General features: G+C 43.2%; 1 protein-coding gene across 1 annotated transcript in view; it reads right to left on the bottom strand.

The window, feature by feature from the left end:
* Znf407 (zinc finger protein 407) overlaps positions 1-18,504 on the bottom strand; it is a 336,809-nt gene extending 318,305 nt beyond the window's left edge. The window contains exons 1-2 of the mRNA XM_051202035.1: positions 13,903-18,504; positions 7,929-8,043 (exon numbers count right to left, since the gene is read on the bottom strand). Coding sequence (XP_051057992.1) covers positions 7,929-8,043; positions 13,903-18,448 — 4,661 coding nt within the window. The 5' untranslated portion in view covers positions 18,449-18,504. The remainder of the gene's footprint in view (positions 1-7,928; positions 8,044-13,902) is intronic.
* Positions 18,505-22,252: the final 3,748 nt, after the last annotated feature.

Raw genomic sequence — 22,252 nt, 5'->3', positions numbered from 1 at the left:
AGATACCAATCTGTGTCACTGTAACTATCCAAAACTCAACGGTTCCCCATTACAATAGTAAACAGTAAACAGTAAAATGCCCCTGGATTCTGAAGCAGCGATTTACTTCCCACCCCCGTTTATACGTACTCCCCTCTCTCCTCCTTCCTTTGCTACCCAGAAACTGCCAAGTCACACTCTTTTTCTTTTTGGGGGGGGGGGGGAGGAAGGGAGGGACAGAGGGACAGAGGGGGAGGGGGGAGCAAGGGGGAGGGGGAGGAGAGGGAGGGCTGTCCACCTGGCTTTACAATCAAGCTTCAGGCAGTGGTGACTTAGTCCCTTCCCTGAACACTGCCCGACATGTGCCACACACAACCCTGCCCAAAAGGCAGCTCTGGCTTCTCTGCCTGACTCCCAGGCCATTATCTCCAAGAGTCTCTACCCCATGAGCGGTGTCTGATTGGGCCATTTCTGAACCTTAGTTTTCTCTATTTGAGAAAAATTTTGTTTTCTACCTTCAGCCTAAACTGCAGCCAGCACTGGTAAATGCTGGTGTTCAGGGAGCTGTGTAATATGTTCCCCCTCTACAGCACACACAACAGGGCCTCAGCAGGACTCTTACAAACAAGCCGTGTAAGTCCACTCACCTCTATTTCTGTTCGCTCCTACGTTCTTTAGCTACCTATGTTTGTCTTTAAGACCCAACTTCAGCAGAGCCAGGTCTCAGGGAGACTTTTTCTATATTCCTCAACAGTGGTGGGTTCTCAGTCTACCTGGATCCCCTTTGGAGTGGCTCTTGGACCATAATCTTGTTTTTTTCCTCGGGTCTCTGTCCCCCAGGGAGCTTGTGACCACAAGGCCAGTACACAACCCTGATACCATGCCTGCACAAAGACACTCATGCGCATCTGTTGGATGAGAGGAACATAAAGAATGGGCCGATAGGAAAGCTTCCCTTCCATCTCCAAACCTGTGCTTATGCAGTTCCTGAAAAACCAGGTAAAGCTCTCAGAGTGAAGAACTTTCGGAGACAGAGAAACAGGAGGGAAGTGTAGAGAACGGATTCACAAGGAAAAGTGGATAAAAAATAAAATCACAGAATAGGCGAAGAAGGAAGCCAGTGACAACCTTCCTTTACGCTACTGTGATGACCGGGGACAGTTAAAAAGGCCCAGACCCCAACCTGACTTTAAACCTCAGGATCCACCTTAAGATAGAAATAAAGAGAGAATTAAGACATTGGGACATGAATTATTTCACTGAGGAGGAAAAAAAAAAAAAGATGCTGCAACAACCAACGTGTAAAAATGCGTATTTTATCTCTATTTTGTTATACAGGGTTAATCACACTTACTGGCCTTGGAATAAATCCATGAACCAATCATGCAAAAAAAAAAAAAAAAGATCAACAAACTCTGACCATGAAAAAGGAAAGAGGGTGATGCTGGTGGCAGCGAAGCCCTACTGTCACTGTGAAGAGAGACAGGGACTGCCTTCCCCTTCTACATCGCTGTCCTGGCCCAACTCTCGCCTGCACTGACAAAACATTTCACTGGAAAACAGACTGGAGTTATAAGAATGATGTTTGTTATTTGAATATTAAAATCAAAATGCTGCTTAGCTTTCAAACTACAAAGTGAATTACACACAAAAATGTTGAAAATATTGATCATAACTTAAAAAAGTATTTCAAGGATTTTACCAGCAGAAGGGTAAAAGATTAACTTTGGGTTGAGTGACAGAAAAGAAAGAGTAATCACTGCATGGCATTTTTAAATCTCAAAATAGAGGCAAAAATATAGTCAAACTAAAAAGCAATAAAATACTCTGTAGAAAATACAAGCAATGCATCTTTCATAATGAATGTCTTACTATTAATTTAAATCACTTTACAAAAGTGAGAGGTGCTGTACTTTATATTGTTACAGACACAATGGCTTGCCAAAGCACAAAACCAACTTTTCTATCTAGATTTTTTTTAACCAGAACAACCAGCTGAAGCAAATGCTTATTTGGAAACATCTGTAGATATGATGGGTGTAATTAATTGTTCACTTCAAAATGCAATTCTGTGGTACTTTTAATGATTTAGGTATACCCAGCTTTAGCTCTCAGAGCAGACTAAAAATAGTGATTTTAATTTATTCCTGCTGCCTACAATTACCCACAACCATGTATTTTTAAATATTTCCAGCCTATAAAAATTACTAATTTTTGCCACTTGTGTTTATCTGCATTTAGACTTTGATTTGGATAAATTAAGCTCGCGAGTGTTCCTTGCTTTATGAAACTCTGCATGTTGTACACTTCAACACAAATAAATGACTTGTACCATTAGAGGTTTAAATAATGTAATGTATTTCATGCTCAGCCTGGAGCTGGATTCCAATGAAGTTGCTAATGCACGTAATGATTAAGTGTAACTCAAATACTAACTGTGTTGTTGAAAACATGACAGGCAATAATTTGGTCTATTATATTCTGCCATTTAATTGCCTAGTACAGACATTCTCTGACACGTTATGAAGCAATGATTTACAATTATTCAAGCTGCAAAGGTCAGAAAGTGACATTATAATCATCTACATAGAGATCCCTCTAATGCACAAAAACTAGGTAATCACACACACACACACACACACACACACACACACGTACGTTTAACTGCATTAGTAACTTTCTATTTAAGGTTTCCTAAATCAACTAGAAATAAACAATACCTAAGTATACTAATGCACAATTTAAATTTTTCTGAAACCTTCTCTTGAACTCTAGAGGTAAAATGTTTGGGAAATGCTCTTATTCTCTGTGATTAGCTAAATCACACTCAACTGTTTAACTAACTCTATATACATCAATCAAGACTGGACACAAGGAAATCTACCAATAAATAATGTAGTTACTAATTTACATATACTGGATTTACGCTTCCGAAAAATGACACACAAAAGGTATCATTTCCTGGGTTTATGGAGACACAGGAGTACTGTAAGTTTTCTGAAAATCTTTAAGATAATTAGTACTGAAATACAACAAGAACCTAACTTGATCAATTTTAGCCCATCACCACTGACAAGCACTTCCTTTTCCCTATTACACAGCCATGGTCACCCACATGTAAGTACAACAGCTGAAAGCCAGCGGGGGAGGCAGTTACATCGTTACAGTAAGAACAAAAGAAATGGGGAAGGGCGAATGCAGGGTATGAGAGGAAGAGGTAAGCATGCTTTACCACAGTCAGTTTTAACAAAAATGGGATAAAGGCGGTAGTGGGAGCAAGCAGGCTGTACGCTGTCACACGCTACAGAAATCAACCTGGGTAAACAATGAGTAAAATCAAAGCAATGCAAAAGGCACGCACAGCAAAGAGCAGAAGATGGTGAACAGAAAGGAATGATTAGGATGAGCAGCCATGCGCCAGGAGGGCCGGCTACAGAGTTTAAGTGTGTCACCGCACACTTACTGTACCTGCTGCCTCCCATTTATAAACGGGGACGGCAAACATGGAGTAAAGAATACAAGTCATCCAGGTCAGCAAATGAGACCAATGTAGAACGCAGCGTTTACCACCAAGCACTGCACAAGGCTGACCTTAGGCGCAATGCTCAGTGGTTATTAATTTCATGTGTGGTGTGGGGTGCTGAGAATTGATCCTGCCCTTGCACATGCTAGACAAGAGTTCCACCACTAAGTACTCCCCCAAGCCCCACACTCAGAATTAACAAGAGCAACAAGATGTGTAAAATGACTCTGAAGGGCTGAGACTTTTCACATTCTCAACTACAACAACAACAGGGGACAACGGATCATGAATCCCATAAAAAGATGCCTGTGGCCCACTCTGTGCGTCCCTGGAAGTAGCTGAGTAAAACTGCCGGCTGTGGAGCGCGAAGGGGAGGAGCCAGTGCCGCTCCTGCCGCTGACTCGCTGTCACACTGTTTCACCGTCACCGTCACCGTCACTGTGTCACTGTCACTGTCTCACTCACTGTCACTGTCTCACTGTCACTGTCACTGTCACCGTCTCGCTGTCACTGTCACCGTCACCATCACTGTCACCGTCACCGTCTCGCTGTCACTGTCACCGTCACCATCACTGTCTCACTGTCACTGTCTCACTGTCTCACTGTCTCACTGTCACTGTCTCACTGTCTCACTGTCACTGTCTCACTGTCTCACTGTCACTGTCTCACTGTCTCACCGTCACCGTCACCGTCACTGTCTCGCTGTCAATGTCACCGTCTCACTGTCACCGTCACTGTCTCGCTGTCACTGTCACCGTCTCACTGTCACCGTCACCGTCTCGCTGTCACTGTCACCGTCACCATCACTGTCTCACTGTCACTGTCACTGTCTCACTGTCACTGTCTCACTGTCACCGTCACCGTCACCGTCACCGTCACCGTCACCGTCACCGTCTCACTGTCTCACTGTCACTGTCACCGTCACCGTCACCGTCACCGTCACTGTCTCGCTGTCAATGTCACCGTCTCACTGTCACCGTCACTGTCTCGCTGTCACTGTCACTGTCTCGCTGTCTTGCTGTGACGCTGTCTCGCTGTCACGCTGTCTCGCTGTCACGCTGTCACACTCCAGCTGACTTCCATGTCAACTGTGCATCAAGAGCAGAGACTCCAGCGTTCTTCTCCTCATCATACTTACATGTATGTACAGGCAAAACCCTGGACTTGATTCCCACCACCCACATGGCGATGTACAATCACACACAACTCCGGCTGCAGGGGATCTTCAGGCCTCTTCTAACCTCACGGGCACGGGGAGCAAGAATGCATGTGCTGTACGACACACATGTGGACACAACAATCACATGCATAAACAAAATAAATGATTTTAAATACAGCAGCTACAAGTCAACAAACAAAACTCTTTTCTCCTGGAACTAAGAGTAAACAAACAGCTTTACTCTATCTGCTTTAAAACATGAACTGTGCAGCAATGTGTTCATTACATGAATAGCTCAATCTTGCCTATGCAGAACGCCAACCCTAAGTCAGAGCCAGTGGGATCTACACTTTCAACTCATTCAGCTTCTTCTGTCAAGGTAATTTAAACCCTGCCACACTGTAGCCAGCATCTTCCAGTAGGGGTTAAGAAAGAAAACACCTTCAAATTAGTGACCTTGAAGATTAAAAAAAGAAAAATTAGCCTAAGTCTAGATGCAACAATTGTTTTGTTGGTTTGGTTTGGTTTGGTTTGGGTAGTTCAAGACAGGGTTTCTCTGTATTGCTTAGGAGCCTGCCCTAGAACTAGATGCAACAATTTTAAAGGCAGTTGTTAATGTGAAAGCTGACGTGTCAAAATTCTAAAACTGCAAGTGGACACTCTAACACACATAGTTCTCATGGATATACAGTCTTCCTACATAAAAACAAGAAAAAACCGCCAAACAACACAAGTAACCCACTACAATAACATAGAACTTACTCCATAGACCATACCATTTCCACAAATTTCACCATAAGAAAACTAGAAGGTCAATGAAAAAAACAAGTTCAGTTTATAACAGTTATTTCAAAAATGTGCCTACCTCAATGTTTTACACATTATTCAACAGGACTATTTGATAAATTACCACTTATAAGCAGATAAGGAAGAGGTCATTAATAAAATTTCAAAGGACTGAGGCTAAGATATTAACTACTAGAGAAAAGAAAACAGTACAGGACCTTCTGTTTGTGACAAAATTATAGAATTAATGTTCCTGAAAGATCACTTTACCTTTTAAAGCATGATTTTTGTAAAAGGTAAAATTTATAGCAATTAAAGTTAATGAAGAAATGCAGCATAGCCTGCTTATGTTCAGGAACTAATGGGTCCACTGAGCATTTGTGAGATTATTTAGCCATCAGTGATAATGAATTGACACTGTCAGCAATGCTAATGTACCAACATTCTCCAGTGTCAGTAGAACCAGTCCCTGCTTTTTGTTTTGCTTTCCATGTAAACTTTTATGTTATTCTCCTATACCTAACACACGGAACACAGAGCCAAAGATGACCCCGTACCTAGCACATGAAACACAGATACCCCCGTACCTAACACAGGAAACACAGAACCGAAGATGACCCCGTACCTAACACAGGAAACACAGAACATAAGATGACCCCGAGCCTAGCACAGGAAACACACACCCCTTCCTGAACACTGAATTCCTAGTTCATTACTGTTCTACTCAATCTCACTAACAATCCTAGACTCACTCACTCTCTTCAGAGCTTCTGGCTTCACTTTAAGGCTATCTACCCTGCTAAAACCACTGTGTGTGACTTTTAAACTGACCTTATTTTTAGAAACAGAGAGAACTACAATTCCACAGGGGGTGAAGTTTAAAGGCTACCCTAATTTTCAAAGTATATTTACTTATATTCCATATCCTGGTGATCAAACATGTGAACCACTAATGCAGTGTAAACAATTGGCTAAGGAAAGCTACAGTGCTCCGATTATACACTGAGAGCCAATGAATTATAAAGTGTTTCCGATACTATGTAAAATAGGGTTCTTTGAAAAAAGTTGTCCTTCTCTTTCCAATATCTTAGTACCCTAAATTTTAAAGCTGGATAAAAATTAGATTTCAATGAACCGAATATGCACAAAACTAGTTATTTTTCACCAATGGGAAATAAAGTGCTTATGCCTCCAAATAACACATTTTCACTGGAGTCAGGAACATCTCCTATAACTCAAGAGAATGAAAACAGGAAATTAGATGTCTTTTAAAATCACAAGACCTATAGGAATTAAAATGAACCCCTTGAAACTTGACCCCGGCAGCGAAACTCAGCAGAACAAAACTCCTTCTCCAACCGATCATGAATGGCCCAGGGCAAGGGTCCATCTTCATTTACTTTACCTGCAAGTCACTGAACCATCAACCTGGCCAGCGAATAAATCACACTCCATGGTTGATAAAATTGCTTGCAAAGTTATCTGTAAAATGTATTGTCCAATAAAAGCAGAACTGCCCCTGACCTAAAGGAGGTTACATGTTTACACACTCATGTAAACTTGGGGAGCCTTCTCCATAAACATATGATATTTGCATGATGCATAATTTAACTAGATCTATGAATTGCAGATTTCTTAAATTTCGCATAAAGTATTTTGTATGACATACTTATTAGTTAATTTCTCTAGCGTAATAACATTAAAATATATTTTAACAAATAGAGTACTACAACCCACCCCTGAATGTCCTATGATACACTATATATGCCATAGCACTTTAAACCTTTTAAACATTTCTGCTACATTAATTGGTTTTACATTAAGGCCCCTCAGCGCTTTCTATGAAGTGTAACAAACCTGAGTGACAATTAAAACACTATGAATGACTCTACAAAGAACCATGAAAAGGGAAACTCGTTTTAATCACACGACACTGAAGTACATTATACACTGTTTTTACCACACCTCAAGTGATCGGTTATCAGGCATCTGAAATTAAATCTTTTGTTTTTCCTTATAGAATATGCTCAACTGATCCAAAGAGCCATTAATGTGATTAAAATTAAGGCAGTATAGCAGAAGGAAAAAAACATACATATGCTCTCCTAAAGCTGTATTATCTGGGGGGGGGGGGGGTGTATGCTCTCCTAAAGCTGTATTATCTGGGGGGGGGGGGTGTCTTTAAATGGAATTTATAGTTCTCTCTGGCAATGTGAATGAACATCCTATAATTTAGTCAATTTAGAGATTACAGGTTCAAATTGACCTTGTAGCCCGTAAAATTGCTCATCTCCAGGCAGGAGTAGAAGTAGGACAAGAGTGTCATAGCTAGCGGTACTGAAGGGATTTACCATAACAAAGGAAAGGAGCGAGCTCAGGCATCATTTCCGCACTCTAGCTCATCAGTTCCGAATTCCCAAACAATGGCTAGGCAGCACACAGCTCCGGTTCACACAGCAGAGGCGGCTTCATGCTACTCACCCACAGACGTGACACTTGTACTCCCTCATCCCAAGGTGCCTTTTCACGTGGTTCCTGGCATCTCCGAGCTGAGCTGTGGCAAAATGGCATATCTTGCACTTGAATGGTTTTGACCCTGAGTAAATTTAACATAAAATAAGGTTTGGACTTAAATAACACATTACTAACAGGCTTTTAAATGGGGAGGGTAAACTAAATCTTAAGTTAAACCTTCAATCTGATTAAGAATTCACCCCCAAAACATAAAATGCATGCATTCACTTATAACGTTCTTGACCCCATAATTATCTCACCTAGGTTTTAATGTTTTAGTGAACATTGCCAATTCTCAATAACGTTTCTAAGAATTAAAGTCAAACGCTGCATGCCACTAAGCAGCTTAAATGAGCTGAGTAATGCTAAACATTTTTCATACAACTGACAAAAATACTTCTTGAAGGAATTCTATTTATAAATGAAACATTTTGGAAATGCAAATACAAATAAGGCCACTGGTATCTACAAAGTGTACTATTGAGTCTATTTCTCAGTGTCTGTCCAATTTCCTCAGATTTCTCCCACTTGGAATTTATTTGCACAAACCACAATAACACAGTTGTTTTGCCACTGACCTCAATGAGTCTTTCTATGACTATTTTATTACCATCTCCACAAACATAGAACCGCACAGCACATGACTGCTAAGCCCCTGTCATCATTCCATTTCTGTGATGAATCAGCAAACCACAAGTGTCAACATTTTGGTTACTGAGTTCCCTAACAAGTATTTCAACACAAGAGGCTCAGCAAGAACCAGAAAAGGGTTTCAATTACTTAATATGGAGCAAGGTAAAACTATTGCAAAACAAGAAACTCAACCCTTTCAGTCACTAGGATCACTGTGAGTGACCGGCACTGTCCATTCATCACTCCGTCCTTCACTGACAGGAAGTGGCATCTCCTAAGGATGAAGGTATGAACACACTTCCTCCCAGTTTTCTAACTACTACCTCTTGGAATAAACTGAAATACTGAAGAGCACAGCTTAAGATCATGGCGTCCCAGATGTTTTATGTCAGGGTTAGTGTCTATTTTGTGAAATAACTCCTCCAGTATGGTTAGAGTATGAAATCTGTAAATTTTATAAATCACAGAATAAAAAAAAAAATTCAATCATCTTCAATCAATGAATTTCTGTACAGTCCTGCCTGTAAAAAATAAAAATCATCAGGGGGAGGAGGTATGCTTGAAACTAAACCTCTCAAGAAAAAATTAGACTCTTAAATTTCAGTTTTATTCTCAAAAGGTGACCACAAAAGTAAACCATTTTATTTTAACCTTCCAACAGAAATTTTAAAAAGAAAAAAGGGTTTAAAAAAAAAAAAAAAAAAAGCCAACGGCACTGTGTGTAGCAAAGCAGGCTTAGTATTTATTTCATTGTCCAATGACCATAAACTGATGTCTCACTACTTCAGATTTGTATGGCCAGAAGTGGGTGTAAAGGATGTCCAACACCAGAATGGTTCTATCTAGTTAAGGTGTATGTGTTTAAATACCAAGTCAGGTTGGGGCTTCAGGTTATAACGATCACGCCTATCAATCATTCTGGAAGTGACCCTGATAAAAACTAAGCCTATCATTACTATGAAACATTACAGGTGAGGCAGAACCCTAACAGACCTTCTGAAAGCTGAGTCAATTTGCCTGTGCTTTAACTTCAAGTGCTTTTTCAAGGACAATTTGGAATTATTAGTAAAAAATAGCATCAGGACCTCAAACAAAAAAGATAAAACTCCCCCAACATGTATCTGAACAGCGACTGGGAGCATCAGATGGAGACACTGGTAGCTTTGCGGCTTCACTAGGACAGCCTGAGCCCTGACCCGCAGCTCAGCTCAGGTGGTACCAACACCACAGCGGACGGTCAGAAGCTGCCTTGGTTCCAGTCTGCTGTCTGACCAATCCTCAGGGCTCACGGATGCAGGGCATGGACCCCACACACACCAGGGATTCTGTCAACTGCTCTGCCTACAAAGTCAGGGAGCCCTGACTCCCAGCTAACTATCAGGGCAGGCTTTCCTTCCCAGCCACTGGCATCCCACAATCAGCTGAGGACATCCTCTCTGTAAGAAAAGGAAGCCATTCCCTTCACTTCCTGAGAGATAACATTCCTTTTTTACAGTTGCTACACAATGCACATTATGAAGCAGACCCAGGCACACACTTATAACACAAAACCTATAAATCACATATTTCTAAATTTCCCTTTCTCTTAGACGTATTTTTAGTACTAAAAACCATCAAGAACTATATTAAATAAATCAATTCCTTGGAGCAACATTATCCTCAGAAAACTAGAAGACTTTTTTTTTTTTAATTTTGGTCTGTAAGATTTTATAAAAGGGGGGGGGTGAATAAAGTGGCCCTAAGTTTCTGGTGCCTGAACTAAGCAAATCACAAATAGCTGAAAACTGAGTGTGCACTCAGACCTAAAGGCATGCATACCTCTGCTGCATTCTTAGTGGTCTGCAAACACAGACTCAAGGGCAGGCTCCTTCAGGTCTGCGCAGAGGGGGGAGGGGATGCGGATGCATGTGTGCCATGCAATGCTTGCCGACTGTGTGGAAACCAGAAGCGTTTCCTAAGCATCTGAACACTTCATTTGTTCACTTTTCACTCAGCCAGGCATCCGGTCATTCACTAACCCATAAAGAGACTGCACCGAAGCCAACTGCACGTAGAGTGCGTACACGGTAAGGAGTGAGTTAAAAAAGTTAAAAAAGAAAAAAAATCAGAAAAGAAAAAAAGAGAGTAAGTAGGGAATGAAGTCAGTTGCTCCCCGCTGTGCTCAGTCTACAAATCAATGTCTTGGAGGTCTGTATTGTGTCTAAACTTACACACGGACTTACAGTCACCAGGCACTAACTTGGAGCTTTTAGTGAAGTCACACACAGCACGTACACCCACATGTGAACACGTTCAAGGGTGTAAGTGAACACAAAAAGAATGGCTCCCCAGTGTCTTGAGGGTTAAAGACATCTTTCACGTCCTGTGACATAAAAGCTTTAGGAGAATACTGCACAAGAGATAACCCCTGCTCCGTGAGCTCTTCCAATGCTAGAGGGAAGACGCCTGGTAATCAAGCAAAGTGTTTCACACCACCAATGCCCAGGAACTGAGATGATCTCTTCCTACAATTCCTGATAACCAAGACTCATTTGCTCAGAATGCTGCTTTTATCATGCTAAGAATGATTACAACAGGTTACACAAAAGATAGAGCAAATTCCAAATATGGAAATGGGTTGAAGAGCAAGCCCCTTTCCAGCTAAGCAGTAATAATGGGTCCTGCATTAATTACTCCTTCATAAATAAAAGCAGATTACCAGAAATCCATCCATTTTAAGATATTCAAAAAACAAACAAACATGAAACCAAAACCTGAAGAGCAACTTCCACCAGAAAGTGTCTTGTAAGATTGACATGGTGGGCTGGTCCTCCACGCTCGGGAAGGGATCGAGCACTCTGGCGTACTTCAGAACACCGTAAAAATGTACTTGCTGAATAGACCAACAAAAGATCCAAAAAAACAAGATTGCGAACTTTCCCTAAATGTTGCGATCGATGATTTAACTTATGTAAGCAGGGCCACTCTGTCACACACTGATAGCTACCTCACTCTCACGTCCACATTAACTTGATTTTAAATGCAATTAATACATATAGTCAAGGAAGACTAATGGACTACATTCCGCACTTAACCTGGCAGACATTTTCAAATGGCACAAGTGACCAGTGCAAACCTATTTTGCATTGTAAACGACTAAATAAATCTTAATGGATTAAGAATGATCAGCTATCAACACACAAGGGAAATTAAGTGCTGAAATGCCTACATTGATTATTTTAAATTATTAGCCTTACTCTGTTCTTGAATTTGTATGCTTTTAGTGAGCTTTAACACATTTACAAGACTTATTGACTATAATTACAAGAGAATTCAAGTAATGGACACATCAATTATAAGCAACATGTCTTGACCAGACAGTTGCATAAAGAATTCTAAAAGGAGCTCCATTAGCATCTTCCTCTTAGTTTTATTCAGCTTAATCTGACTTAAGAAGAGGGCATGTTAAGAAAACACATATTTTCCATGCAGAAGAACAGCCTGGTATCTAATACCATGTCATTTCTGAGTGGTACCTGTAATGCAAACAAATAAGCACTTGAGCGTCCTACAGAAATGACTCTCCTGCAGTCACTAGTTGAGGGCAGGAGCTGCAGTATTTATAATTCCTGAAATATTCTGTTACCTTCTTTAAGGGAAATGTTTCATCTATCTTTAATCAACCTCAACTACTGATAATGCTCTGTGTCTTTCTCCGTGTAACCATGCACTAAGTTTCAAAAACTGCAGGAATTTAAAGTATAGATTTAATAATACGCCATTATTTAAAAGTACAGTAAAACAAACCTTACAGTTTTAATGAAAATATGCTCATTGAAATGTGAATTTATTATTCAAATCCACTCATAAATTCAACCATGTAGACAGAACTTGTCTAAGCTGAGCACAATGATTTAGAAAAGCTGTCTATTGAAAATAAAGAATGTATGGCAGGTTTATAGAAACACTGCAGTCAATTCCTACATAAATTTACAACAGTGGCTTATGCATTTTTCACCAAATATATATATGTATATATATATATATATATATTTTAAAAAAAAAATCTCTCCCCAAACTAAACATTAACATGGAATGCTCAATGTGTCAGAATACAGACACTAAATCAGATACTACCTCAATGAAAAGTAAATTCTAATACATACTAAGGAAACCATCTTCACAAATTCTGGTCCTTGAGAGCAGATTCTTACTGCTGGGAGTCACACTTATAGATACAAATTATTTGTTGATGAGTATTTTTAAATGTCTAGTATCTTAAGAATTTTATTAAGAGGCTCAGCAGTTAGGATCACTGACTTGCCTTCCACAGGACCCAGGTTAGGCCCAGGGGATCCAATGCCCCCTTCTGGTTTCCATGGGTACTGCAGGCATGCAGTACACATACATGCAGGCAAAAACACATTAAAAAGTGAAGGATAAAATTTTGAGGACGTGGTGACACACACCTTTACAGAAGTGGGGCAGGGAGGATTGTAGGAGCCAGGGCTAACAAGGACACCACAAGAAAATGGTCCACACGGGTAACTAGCCTGGGCTCACAGGGGCTCACAGAGACTGAACTAACTAACAATCGGGAGCCTGCATGGAACTGGCCTAGGTCCTCTGCATGCTATGGTTGCTTAGCTTAGTCTGTTCATGGGACTCCTAACAGTCGGGGCCTCTCTTTGCTTACTTTTAGGACTTCCCCTTCCACTGGTTTACCTTGTACAGGCTTAATACTGGGGGAGATGTCTAGTCTTATTGCAACAACTTAATATGCCATGCTTTACTGATATACTGGGCAGCTTGCCCTTTACTGAAGGGTTAGGGGGAGTGGATCTGGGGAGAGAGGAGGTAGGGACAAGGGAATGGGAGGGAAGGGGGAAAGGTGAAAATGTGAAGGTACGGGGGAGGACGCCTTTAATCCCAACACTCGGGAAGCAGAAGCAGGTGGATCTGTGTGAGGTGTAAAACAGCTTAGGATACATAGTGAGTTTCAGGGCAGCCAGGGCTACACAAAGTGTCATTCCCTGTAACTTTGGAAAACCAAATAATTAGGACAAAACAAATGAAAAGCAGAAAAAAAAAAAAAAAAAAAAAGAAAAGAAAAAAGAGAAAAAAACATAGGAGCACTTTTGACAGAAATAAAAGAAATCTGTCCACTCCTCTGCCCTTAGAGTCTCTAAGCCTAAATTGCCTCTGGAAGTGTTAAATGGCCACACTTCCTAGACACGAGCAGGGCACGCAAACACGAAATCCGAGCTGTGTTCCACACTTGGTTGGGCCCCACAGGGCACACTTGGCAGGTTGCTGCAGAGTCACATACCTGTATGGGTCCGAATGTGAGCCAGGAAGGCCATGGAGTTGCTGCTGCGACACATCTTCCCACAGTACTTGCACACGTTGCCCTGGTTCTCTTCCCTCTCTCGATTGATTTGCTCGGTGTCCTCCACTATGTACTTGTTTACCTCCCGCAGCAACTCTTCATGCTGTCCTTTAATATGCAGAAATAAATTCTGTTCAGAATCAAAGGGCTCCGTACACTTGACACATTTGAAGGTGGCCCCTCCCTCTGGGAGCTCTTCTACACTGGCTTGTTCATTTCTCATGTGACCAGCACTAGCCAAATGCTGGTGAAGGTTGCTCTCCGTGTAGAATGATTTCCCACAAAGTAAACAATGAAAGTGTTTCTCTTTTGTAGGATGCTTCATGGCTATGTGAACATTCAGCCCACTCAGTCCGTCTGCTAAGAAACCACAATCATCACATCGGATTCGTGTGGACTCGCCGAGGGAACTGCCTTCAACTTTCCTCCTCTTCAAACCTTGAGCACCGTCTTTTAGGGGCAATTCACTAACCCTAGCCCCTGTCGCCATCAGACCCTCTTCCGACTGATCTGCTAATTCACCATCCTCAGAAGTTTTTATTCTAATTATAGAAGAATCAAACCGGCCAACACTGTACATGGTTTGTCCTTTATCATCAATACTTATTATAGTTTCATAAACATCATTGCTGTCCACTGTGTCATCAGAAGCCGGGCCATCCTCTTCCAAGACAATTTCAGTTCCATGGTGCGAATTAATCAGAACTGCCTTCTTCTCAGCGTCTTTCAAACCTTCTGAACTCTGTTCGCTTCCAACCTTGTTCTGGCCACCACCATCCAGGGGCAGCTGCTCTCTTGGTATTTTCAGCACAACAGAGGAAGTAGACTCAGCCGAATGGCCCCCATCTAAGTCTCCAGAGCAGAGGGACTTGTTAAGAACTTTACCTCCACTGCCATCAGCACTGCAACCCTCATCTTCACAGCGTGCACTTGGGTCACCAACATCACTCAACATGCCGTGGTTTGTCTTTGCTGCCTCACAAGCCACAGCACAGCTCCCTGGATCTTCACTTTGAAGGCAGCCTGGGAAGCCATGATTAGAGTGAGTACTAAGGGACACTATCTCTCTGGGTTTCATACTTTTGTCCTTAACAAGGGGCTGTTGCAAGGTCTCACAAAAGGAATGATCTTCCTCGGTCACAATTTCCACTGAGTCGGCATCACAGAGTGCTTTAGACACATCTAAGCCAGTACTCTCATCTACAGCAGAGCAGCCTGCAGCATTTCCAGATCTGAGCGTAGCATGTGACTGGTCTGGTGCTACTTTGAATTCCTCGGGGCTTTGCGAATGCTCCTCTTCCGTGATAAGGATGCTTTTGGACATTTCTGAAGAATCTGCTTCCGCATTGGAAGAGCTGAGGTAAGACTGCCTTTTCATCTTATGCTTCTCTGTCGCAGCGTGCCTCGTCATTTCTCTGCGGGTCACTGCGTAGTAGTCACAGGCCATGCAGTAAAACTGGAAGTCTTTGGTGTGCTTCCTTTTCACGTGCAGGTCTAGTGAAGCCGCAGAGTGAGCACTGAACTCACAGTGCATGCACTTATTGTCACCAGAGCCTGCAGCATCTCTCTGAGAGCATGCATCCATCTGCTGCAGAAGGACCTCTGTCTCAAGGGGTACCTGTCCCCTTTTATGGGAGTGTCTGCTGCTACCTTCTCCATCTACAGAATGAAATGTATTTTCGGCTTCAACTTCTCCTGCACTTGCACAATCAACCACTGGCTTATCTAAAGTAAGCGCATCTGACTCCGCGGACTTGTTAGCGCATTCATCGGAAACAGTCACTGCTGGAGGGGTGTTCTTTTTACACGCTTCAAGATTACCCCCTTCTGGGCCAACAATTATATCTGAACTCTGTTTGCCATTTGCTTCTGTTTCAACCCGTCCTTTATGTTTCTTGGTGGCACAATGACGTTCCATATCTCCTTTAGTTACAGTATAATACTTACATACTTTACACAAATAACTGTACTGGTGGCTGTGTTTACGCCTGATGTGCACAGTCAAATTTGTGATACTAGAGGCCAAAAGTCCACAGTGTGAACAGGTCCGTGAAACACTGCCTTTGGGCCTCCCTCTCTTTGGAGTAGTGGCTAAGGCTAGTTCATCATCTTTGGTGATGACACCAGACTGTGGCAGTTCCTTAGGAGTTAGCGAGCCCTGCTCACGATGGGAATGCTCCTGTAATCGCGCACCGGCATGGCCTTCGGGGACCCCACTTCCGGGGATGTCACACTCCTCTCTTTTATCATTTGCTCCTATGCACACCCTCTCAATGCACTCTTCAAAACTTAAGCCAATATTGTTCTTCTTAGCATTTTCAAGGTGTTTGCTTCTTTTAATATGCTTCTCCATTCCTTCCTTGCTCAAGGAATACAGATTACACGCCTTGCAAAGGAAGTGGTAGTCTTGCCCGTGCCGAAGCTTGATGTGCCTGGTGAGGACAGTAGAAGACCTTGTTTTGTAGAAGCACTTCTTACACTGGAACTGAGGCTTACTCGAATGCCTCGCTTCAGTTCCGTGGCTGACCCTCGACTCGGCCGGATCCGCCTTAGCTGCTTCCCCTGACTCTGCTCTAGAACCCCCCGTGTTTTCTGATTCTACAGTACATGAAGCTGAAACGGACGCCATCTTTGGTTGGACCACTAAGCTGCTATGCATCTCAGTAGCTCTGTGTTCTTCCACATCCTTCTCAGACAAGAACAGATTACAAGAGGTGCAAAAGAAGCCCATGCTATGGCTTTCCTTCATGTGCTCTCTAAGACTCGATTCACTCAAGGAGATGAAGGAGCAGCACTGGCAGCTGAGGGCAGGAGTCACACTCTGATGCTGACTACTGTGCAAGTGCTCCTCCAAGTCTTTCTGTGATGGACTAGAGAAGTTACAAGTCTGACAGTGAGACTGCACCTCTCTTGCATGGCACCCTTTAACATGAACTTCCAAGTCTGTCTTGTCTGCAGCTCTGTGACCACACTCTGGGGAGGTACACAGGACCTGGCGGTCAGCGGTTGCCTTGTCCGACATCGCTTCGGGGTCACCTGAGGCAGTCACACACAGACTCTGGACATCCTTGCTCAAGTGTATTTGTTCTGCCATTGACTGCACGCCGTTTGTTTTCATCTGGGTTCTGAGGTGTTTCATGTACATTCTCTGAGTTTCATTTGCACCCCTTTTATTAATTCCTAGAAGATTATACCTTTTCTTTGCCTGGCCCTTTAAAGTAAACGTGCCACTTCGTCTGCGAAAGCTACTACCCAGCATTAAGACATTTCGCTCAGATTTTGGCCTTGAGGTGGTACTGATACTAATATGAGCTATCTGGAGGGTGTTTCTGATGGACTCTGATTTACCTATAAGACCCTCTGAGCTTACTAAGCCCCGTAGCTGTTTATCCTGATATTCAGGATTTTGAATTATACCCAAAGCAGCATTTTCCTCAACAATCTCTCCTCTCCCTGATGAAGTCACCCTAGACGGCACCATCTGGACAAGCAGCTCACTGCCCTCACCAGTCTGTTCAGAAGGGGCTCCTCTGCAGTCTTTAAATTTGCTGCCAGTATTCTGCACTCCTTTTGAATCTCCACCCCTTGCTATTGGTTTAGACGCTCTTGGTTTTGTTCTAACATTCTTTGTCCCCATGACACAGGTTTTTTTAGGAAAAGGTTGCTTTGTTAAGATTTGTACAAATCCTCCACGAGCAGCAAGATTCTGACGCCGAAGGTGTGTTTTGCCAAGATAATGTGCATTCAACAGGTTTTCGTCAGCACACTGGAAGCCACAGAGGTCACAGGAGAAGACTTTCTGTGCCCCGTGAGTATGCTTGACATGCACGTGAGGACACGAGCTGCCCTCTGCTCGGCGGCTACAGCGGCAGCAGGCACATTCCTTGTCCTGTTCCACGTGACATTCCACATGCTCTTCCAAAGCAGAGCAAGAGGCACATGAATGGCCACACGTGCTGCACTGGAGAACTGTCTCTGCATTTCCAAAGCTACAGCTAACGCTCATTTCTTCTGGAGGAAAAGGAGTGTGTCCTTCTGGAACAAGGGAAACCATTTCCTGAGCAGGCCTTCTCACTGCTTTCAAAGGAAGCGTTTCAAATGTGCTAAAGTCAGAGGATGGGGAGAAGTCACTGGGAAGGGATCTGCCTCCATCTGAGCTGTTGGCGGAAAAGGTCTCCTTTCGTGCTTCAGCTGAGTGGACACTGACTTCCGCAATGTCCAACCCACAGGTGCCCTGCTCTCCCGTCTCAAGGGGTTCCTCCGCCTCTATTCTCATCCGTTTGGAAGCAAGTGCACTTCCGTCTTCCTCCACAGCAACACTGTCCAAGCTGGATGATTCTGACAAACCCCTTTTGTTTGTAAAATTCTCAGAGGTAATTGCTATGCCATCAGATACAGGCCCACAACTGGCATCACGGGATGAAACACTTTTTATGTCTGTTGCTTCTTCATCCTCATCATTTTCATGTTTATTATCAGAATCCATTCTTAATAAAGTTCTGGTGATGTTTCTTCAGTCACAGTTGAATTTAACTAGAACTTATAATCTGTGAAATAAACAAACATGACATTAAAGCTTTGACCATAACAAAATGCAAACCTCAGTCTGAACCTAAGGAAGAAAAACATGATGAAATTAACATCAGTGAAGTTTCCTCCATACTTGACTAAACCTGAACACATGTATAAAGTTCTTTTTGCAAACTAGGCAATCTTACTGAGTGTGGTGGGTTTTTTTTTTCCTGAAATCCCAACAATTCTGAGGCTGTTATGGGATGATTGCCTTATGATCAAGCCCAATCGAGGTTACACAGTGACTACCAGGTCAGCTAGACTACACAGTAAGGTTCCCATTTTTAAAAACAGAAAAAAAGGAAGGGAGGGAAGGAGGAGGGGGGAGGGAGGGGGGAGGGAAGGAGGAAGAGGAGGGATGGAGGAGGGGGAGGGATGGAGGGAGGGGGAGGGATGGAGGAGGGGGAGAGGGAAGGAGGAAGGGGAAGAGAGAAGGAGGAGGAGGAGGGAGGAGGGGGAGGGAAGGAGGAGAGGGGGAGGGAGGAGAGGGAGGGAAGGAGGAGGGGGGGAGGGGAGGGAAGGAGGAGGGGGAGAGGGAAGGGGGAGGGAAGGAGGAGAGGGGAGGAAAGGGGGAGGGAAGGAGGAGGGGAGGGATGGAGGAGGGGGAGAGGGAAGGAGGAAGGGGAAGAGAGAAGGAGGAGGAGGAGGGAGGAGGGGGAGGGAAGGAGGAAGGGGAGAGGGAAGGGGGGAGGGAAGGAGGAGAGGGGAGGAAAGGGGGAGGGAAGGAGGAGGGGAGGGAAGGAGGAGGGGGAGAGAGAAGGGGGAGAGGGAAGGGGGGAGGAAGAGGGGAGGGAAGGAGGAGGGGGAGAGGGAAGAGGGGAGGAAAGGGGGGAGGGAAGGAAGAGGGGGGAGGGAAGGAGGAGGGGGAGAGGAAAAGTGGGACCACAGTGGATATTTGTGAAGATAGGGAGCTACCAGAACATTCCTGCATGGCTAATGCAAATAGAAGAAAAGCAGCTTAGGTACCCAGAGGATACCTCCCAGATACCCTTATCAAGATACAAGCTCCAGGGCTGGCAAAATGGCTCAGCAATTAAAAGCACTTGGTCCCAAGCCTCAGTGCCTAAGGAAACCACATGGTAGGAAACAGGCTGCAAAGCTGTCCCTGTGACCTCCAGAGGCTGTGACACATGTGCACACACACACAAACACTGTTAAAAATCAGGGGTTGGCCAGGTGGTGGCAGAGGTGCATGCCTTTAATCCCAGCACTAAAGAGGCAGAGGCAGGAGGATCTCAGTGACTTCACGACCAGCCTGGTCTACCAACCAAATTCCAGGACAGCCTCCAAAGCTACAGAGAAACCCTGCTTCCAAAAAGAAAAAAAGAGAAAACCTCAGGCTGGGAGAAGACAGAGTTCTGGAGTTGGGGACAGAGCTTAGTGGAAGAGCATTCAGATGGCATACAAAAGGCACTAGACTCAATCCCAGTACCGTCAAAAGAAATGTATGTAAGACAGAGCTCTGTTCCTAAATGCCCTCTAAAGATGTCTCCTGCATGTCCCTTTGCAGTGCATCCCCAGAAGCACAACCCCTCACTCCACACCACACCACATCCCCAACCAGTTCACACTTCTTCACAGTAGATAGACAAGTTTGTTCTAGAAGTTCCTATGAGGGGAAGGGGGTCTGGCTGCATTTTGCTCAGCGGGGTGTTTTTGCTGGCACACATCAGTACAAGGTCCCACTGCGTTGTTGAGTGTGATAAACTACAAGGGTACAGCAGAACTCTGCTGATGGACATCTGAGCTATTTCTTTTTGTTATTATTATGGTAAAAATGATGTGAGTATTCTTATACATGTCTTTTCACAAATAATGTTCTTCATTTAAGTAAATAGCTAGGGCAGATCTAATTTGGTGAGAAACTGCTTGACTGATTTTCAAAGTAATTTAAACTGCCACCTGCCATGTGTGAGACCCCACCAAGAGTCACGCTAGTGGGTGTATATGGTTTCAATATGCATCCCCCTGATGGCAGGGGTGGTTTGTGTGCATCGCTAGCCTTTTGCTCATTTCTTAACTTGGGTCTTTCTTTTCCTTATTGACTTGTAAAAGTTGCTCATGGATTATGAATTTGAAATTCTCTGATATGTTTTATAAGACTTTTTCTTTCTTCATTTTTACTAATGATGTTTTCTATAAAATGCTTTAACGAAGCCAATGCTGTTCCTGTTCCTGTTATGGTTATTTGTGTGATCATTTCCTGTTTCTCCATACTCAATATATAAACCATGGTTTATTCTATTGATCCATATATCCAAAGGGCCTATAAAATTTCCAGTCTCTAACATAGTATTTAAAATAAATGAATGTTGGCCTGGCATAGTGACACACACCATTAATCCCAGTGCATGAAAGGCAAAGGCAAGCAGATATCTGTAGCACAAATAATAATTGAGAGAGAGAGAGAGAGAGAGAGAGAGAGAGAGAGAGAGAGAGAGAGAGAGAGAGAGAGATTGGGGTTCAAGCTGAAGATCAGAAAACCAAAGCAGCCAAGTCACCAGAGAGCTCTACTATCTACCAAGGCTGGGGCAATCCTATCCTCAACATGGTTGGAAACTAATTGCCAGGTCTGAAACCCTGATCCTGTCTTCTATGTCTCTCTAGTGCTGGGAGTAAAGGCATGGACCACCACCATCCTCTATGGCTGACTAGTGTGGCTACTGGGATTAAAGGTATATACCACCACTTTCTGGACTCTATGGCTGTGGCTGGCTTTGCATTCTGAACTCCAGGCAAACTTTATTAGATCATAAACCAAAGATTTCTGTGAGTTCAAGGCCAACCTGGCCTACATCATGAATTCCAGGACAGCCAGAGCTACAGAGTGAGATCCTGTCTCAAATAAACAAACAAACAAATACAATGAATGCCTCCTGTCACATAAGAAAAGTCTCACACCCAAGTATTTTCAAGTGAAGAAAAAAATGTCTAGGATGTACTTCAAACATGTCCAGGTGGGGCATATGAAGCGAACACTAATAATTATTTAAAAGGGAGCAAAGGCACACAGAGACTCATAATATCATTCTATCAACTTTTTCCACTTGTTTACAGAACAAATAAATGCTTAACATTGTAAGAAACGACTTGACTGATTTCCCAAGTGTTTGAACTGCTTTGCACTGCCACCATCGTGTGTAACAAGATCCATGTGCTTCCCAAGAGACAATGCCAGTCTTGTTTATGTTTAAAACATGCAATCACAGCAAGAGGATCCAAGTATAAATCTCAAACACACAGAAAAGCCAGGCATGGCTGTAACCCAACCTCCCCGTGGGAGGAGGCAGGCCCTGACCAGTCATTCTCACCAAAATGGGATGGTCCAGGTTCAAGAGAAGCTGTCTAAAAAACAAGGAGAAGAGTAGCAGAAGACACCTGATGCTAACCTCTGACCCTCCACACATGCACACATGGGTGAGGATGCCTACAATATACAAACATAGACCACACATACCCAGACAAAAAAAGTAATAGTCTAAACCAACATGTGCTCTCTTCTGTACAAGACTGAGCTTCTTCTACAAGTACTACCATCAAAAGCTAGTCAGGTTATGTTTGCTGTGGGCAGCAGCCAGAGCCCTTTCAGCAGTGCAGTGAAGAACACACTTGATGTGTGTGCAGAGTGCATGTACAGGCACACGTACACAAGGTGTCTGCCATATGAACCTATCCCATGATGACACAATTCATTATCTACTAGAAAATGTTCTAGTGG

Source organism: Phodopus roborovskii, unplaced genomic scaffold (assembly GCF_943737965.1).
Source record: "Phodopus roborovskii unplaced genomic scaffold, PHOROB, whole genome shotgun sequence".
Lineage (NCBI taxonomy): Eukaryota > Metazoa > Chordata > Mammalia > Rodentia > Cricetidae > Phodopus > Phodopus roborovskii.
Note: the sequence above shows the minus strand (reverse complement) of the source record. Positions and strands in the feature narration are given on the sequence as shown.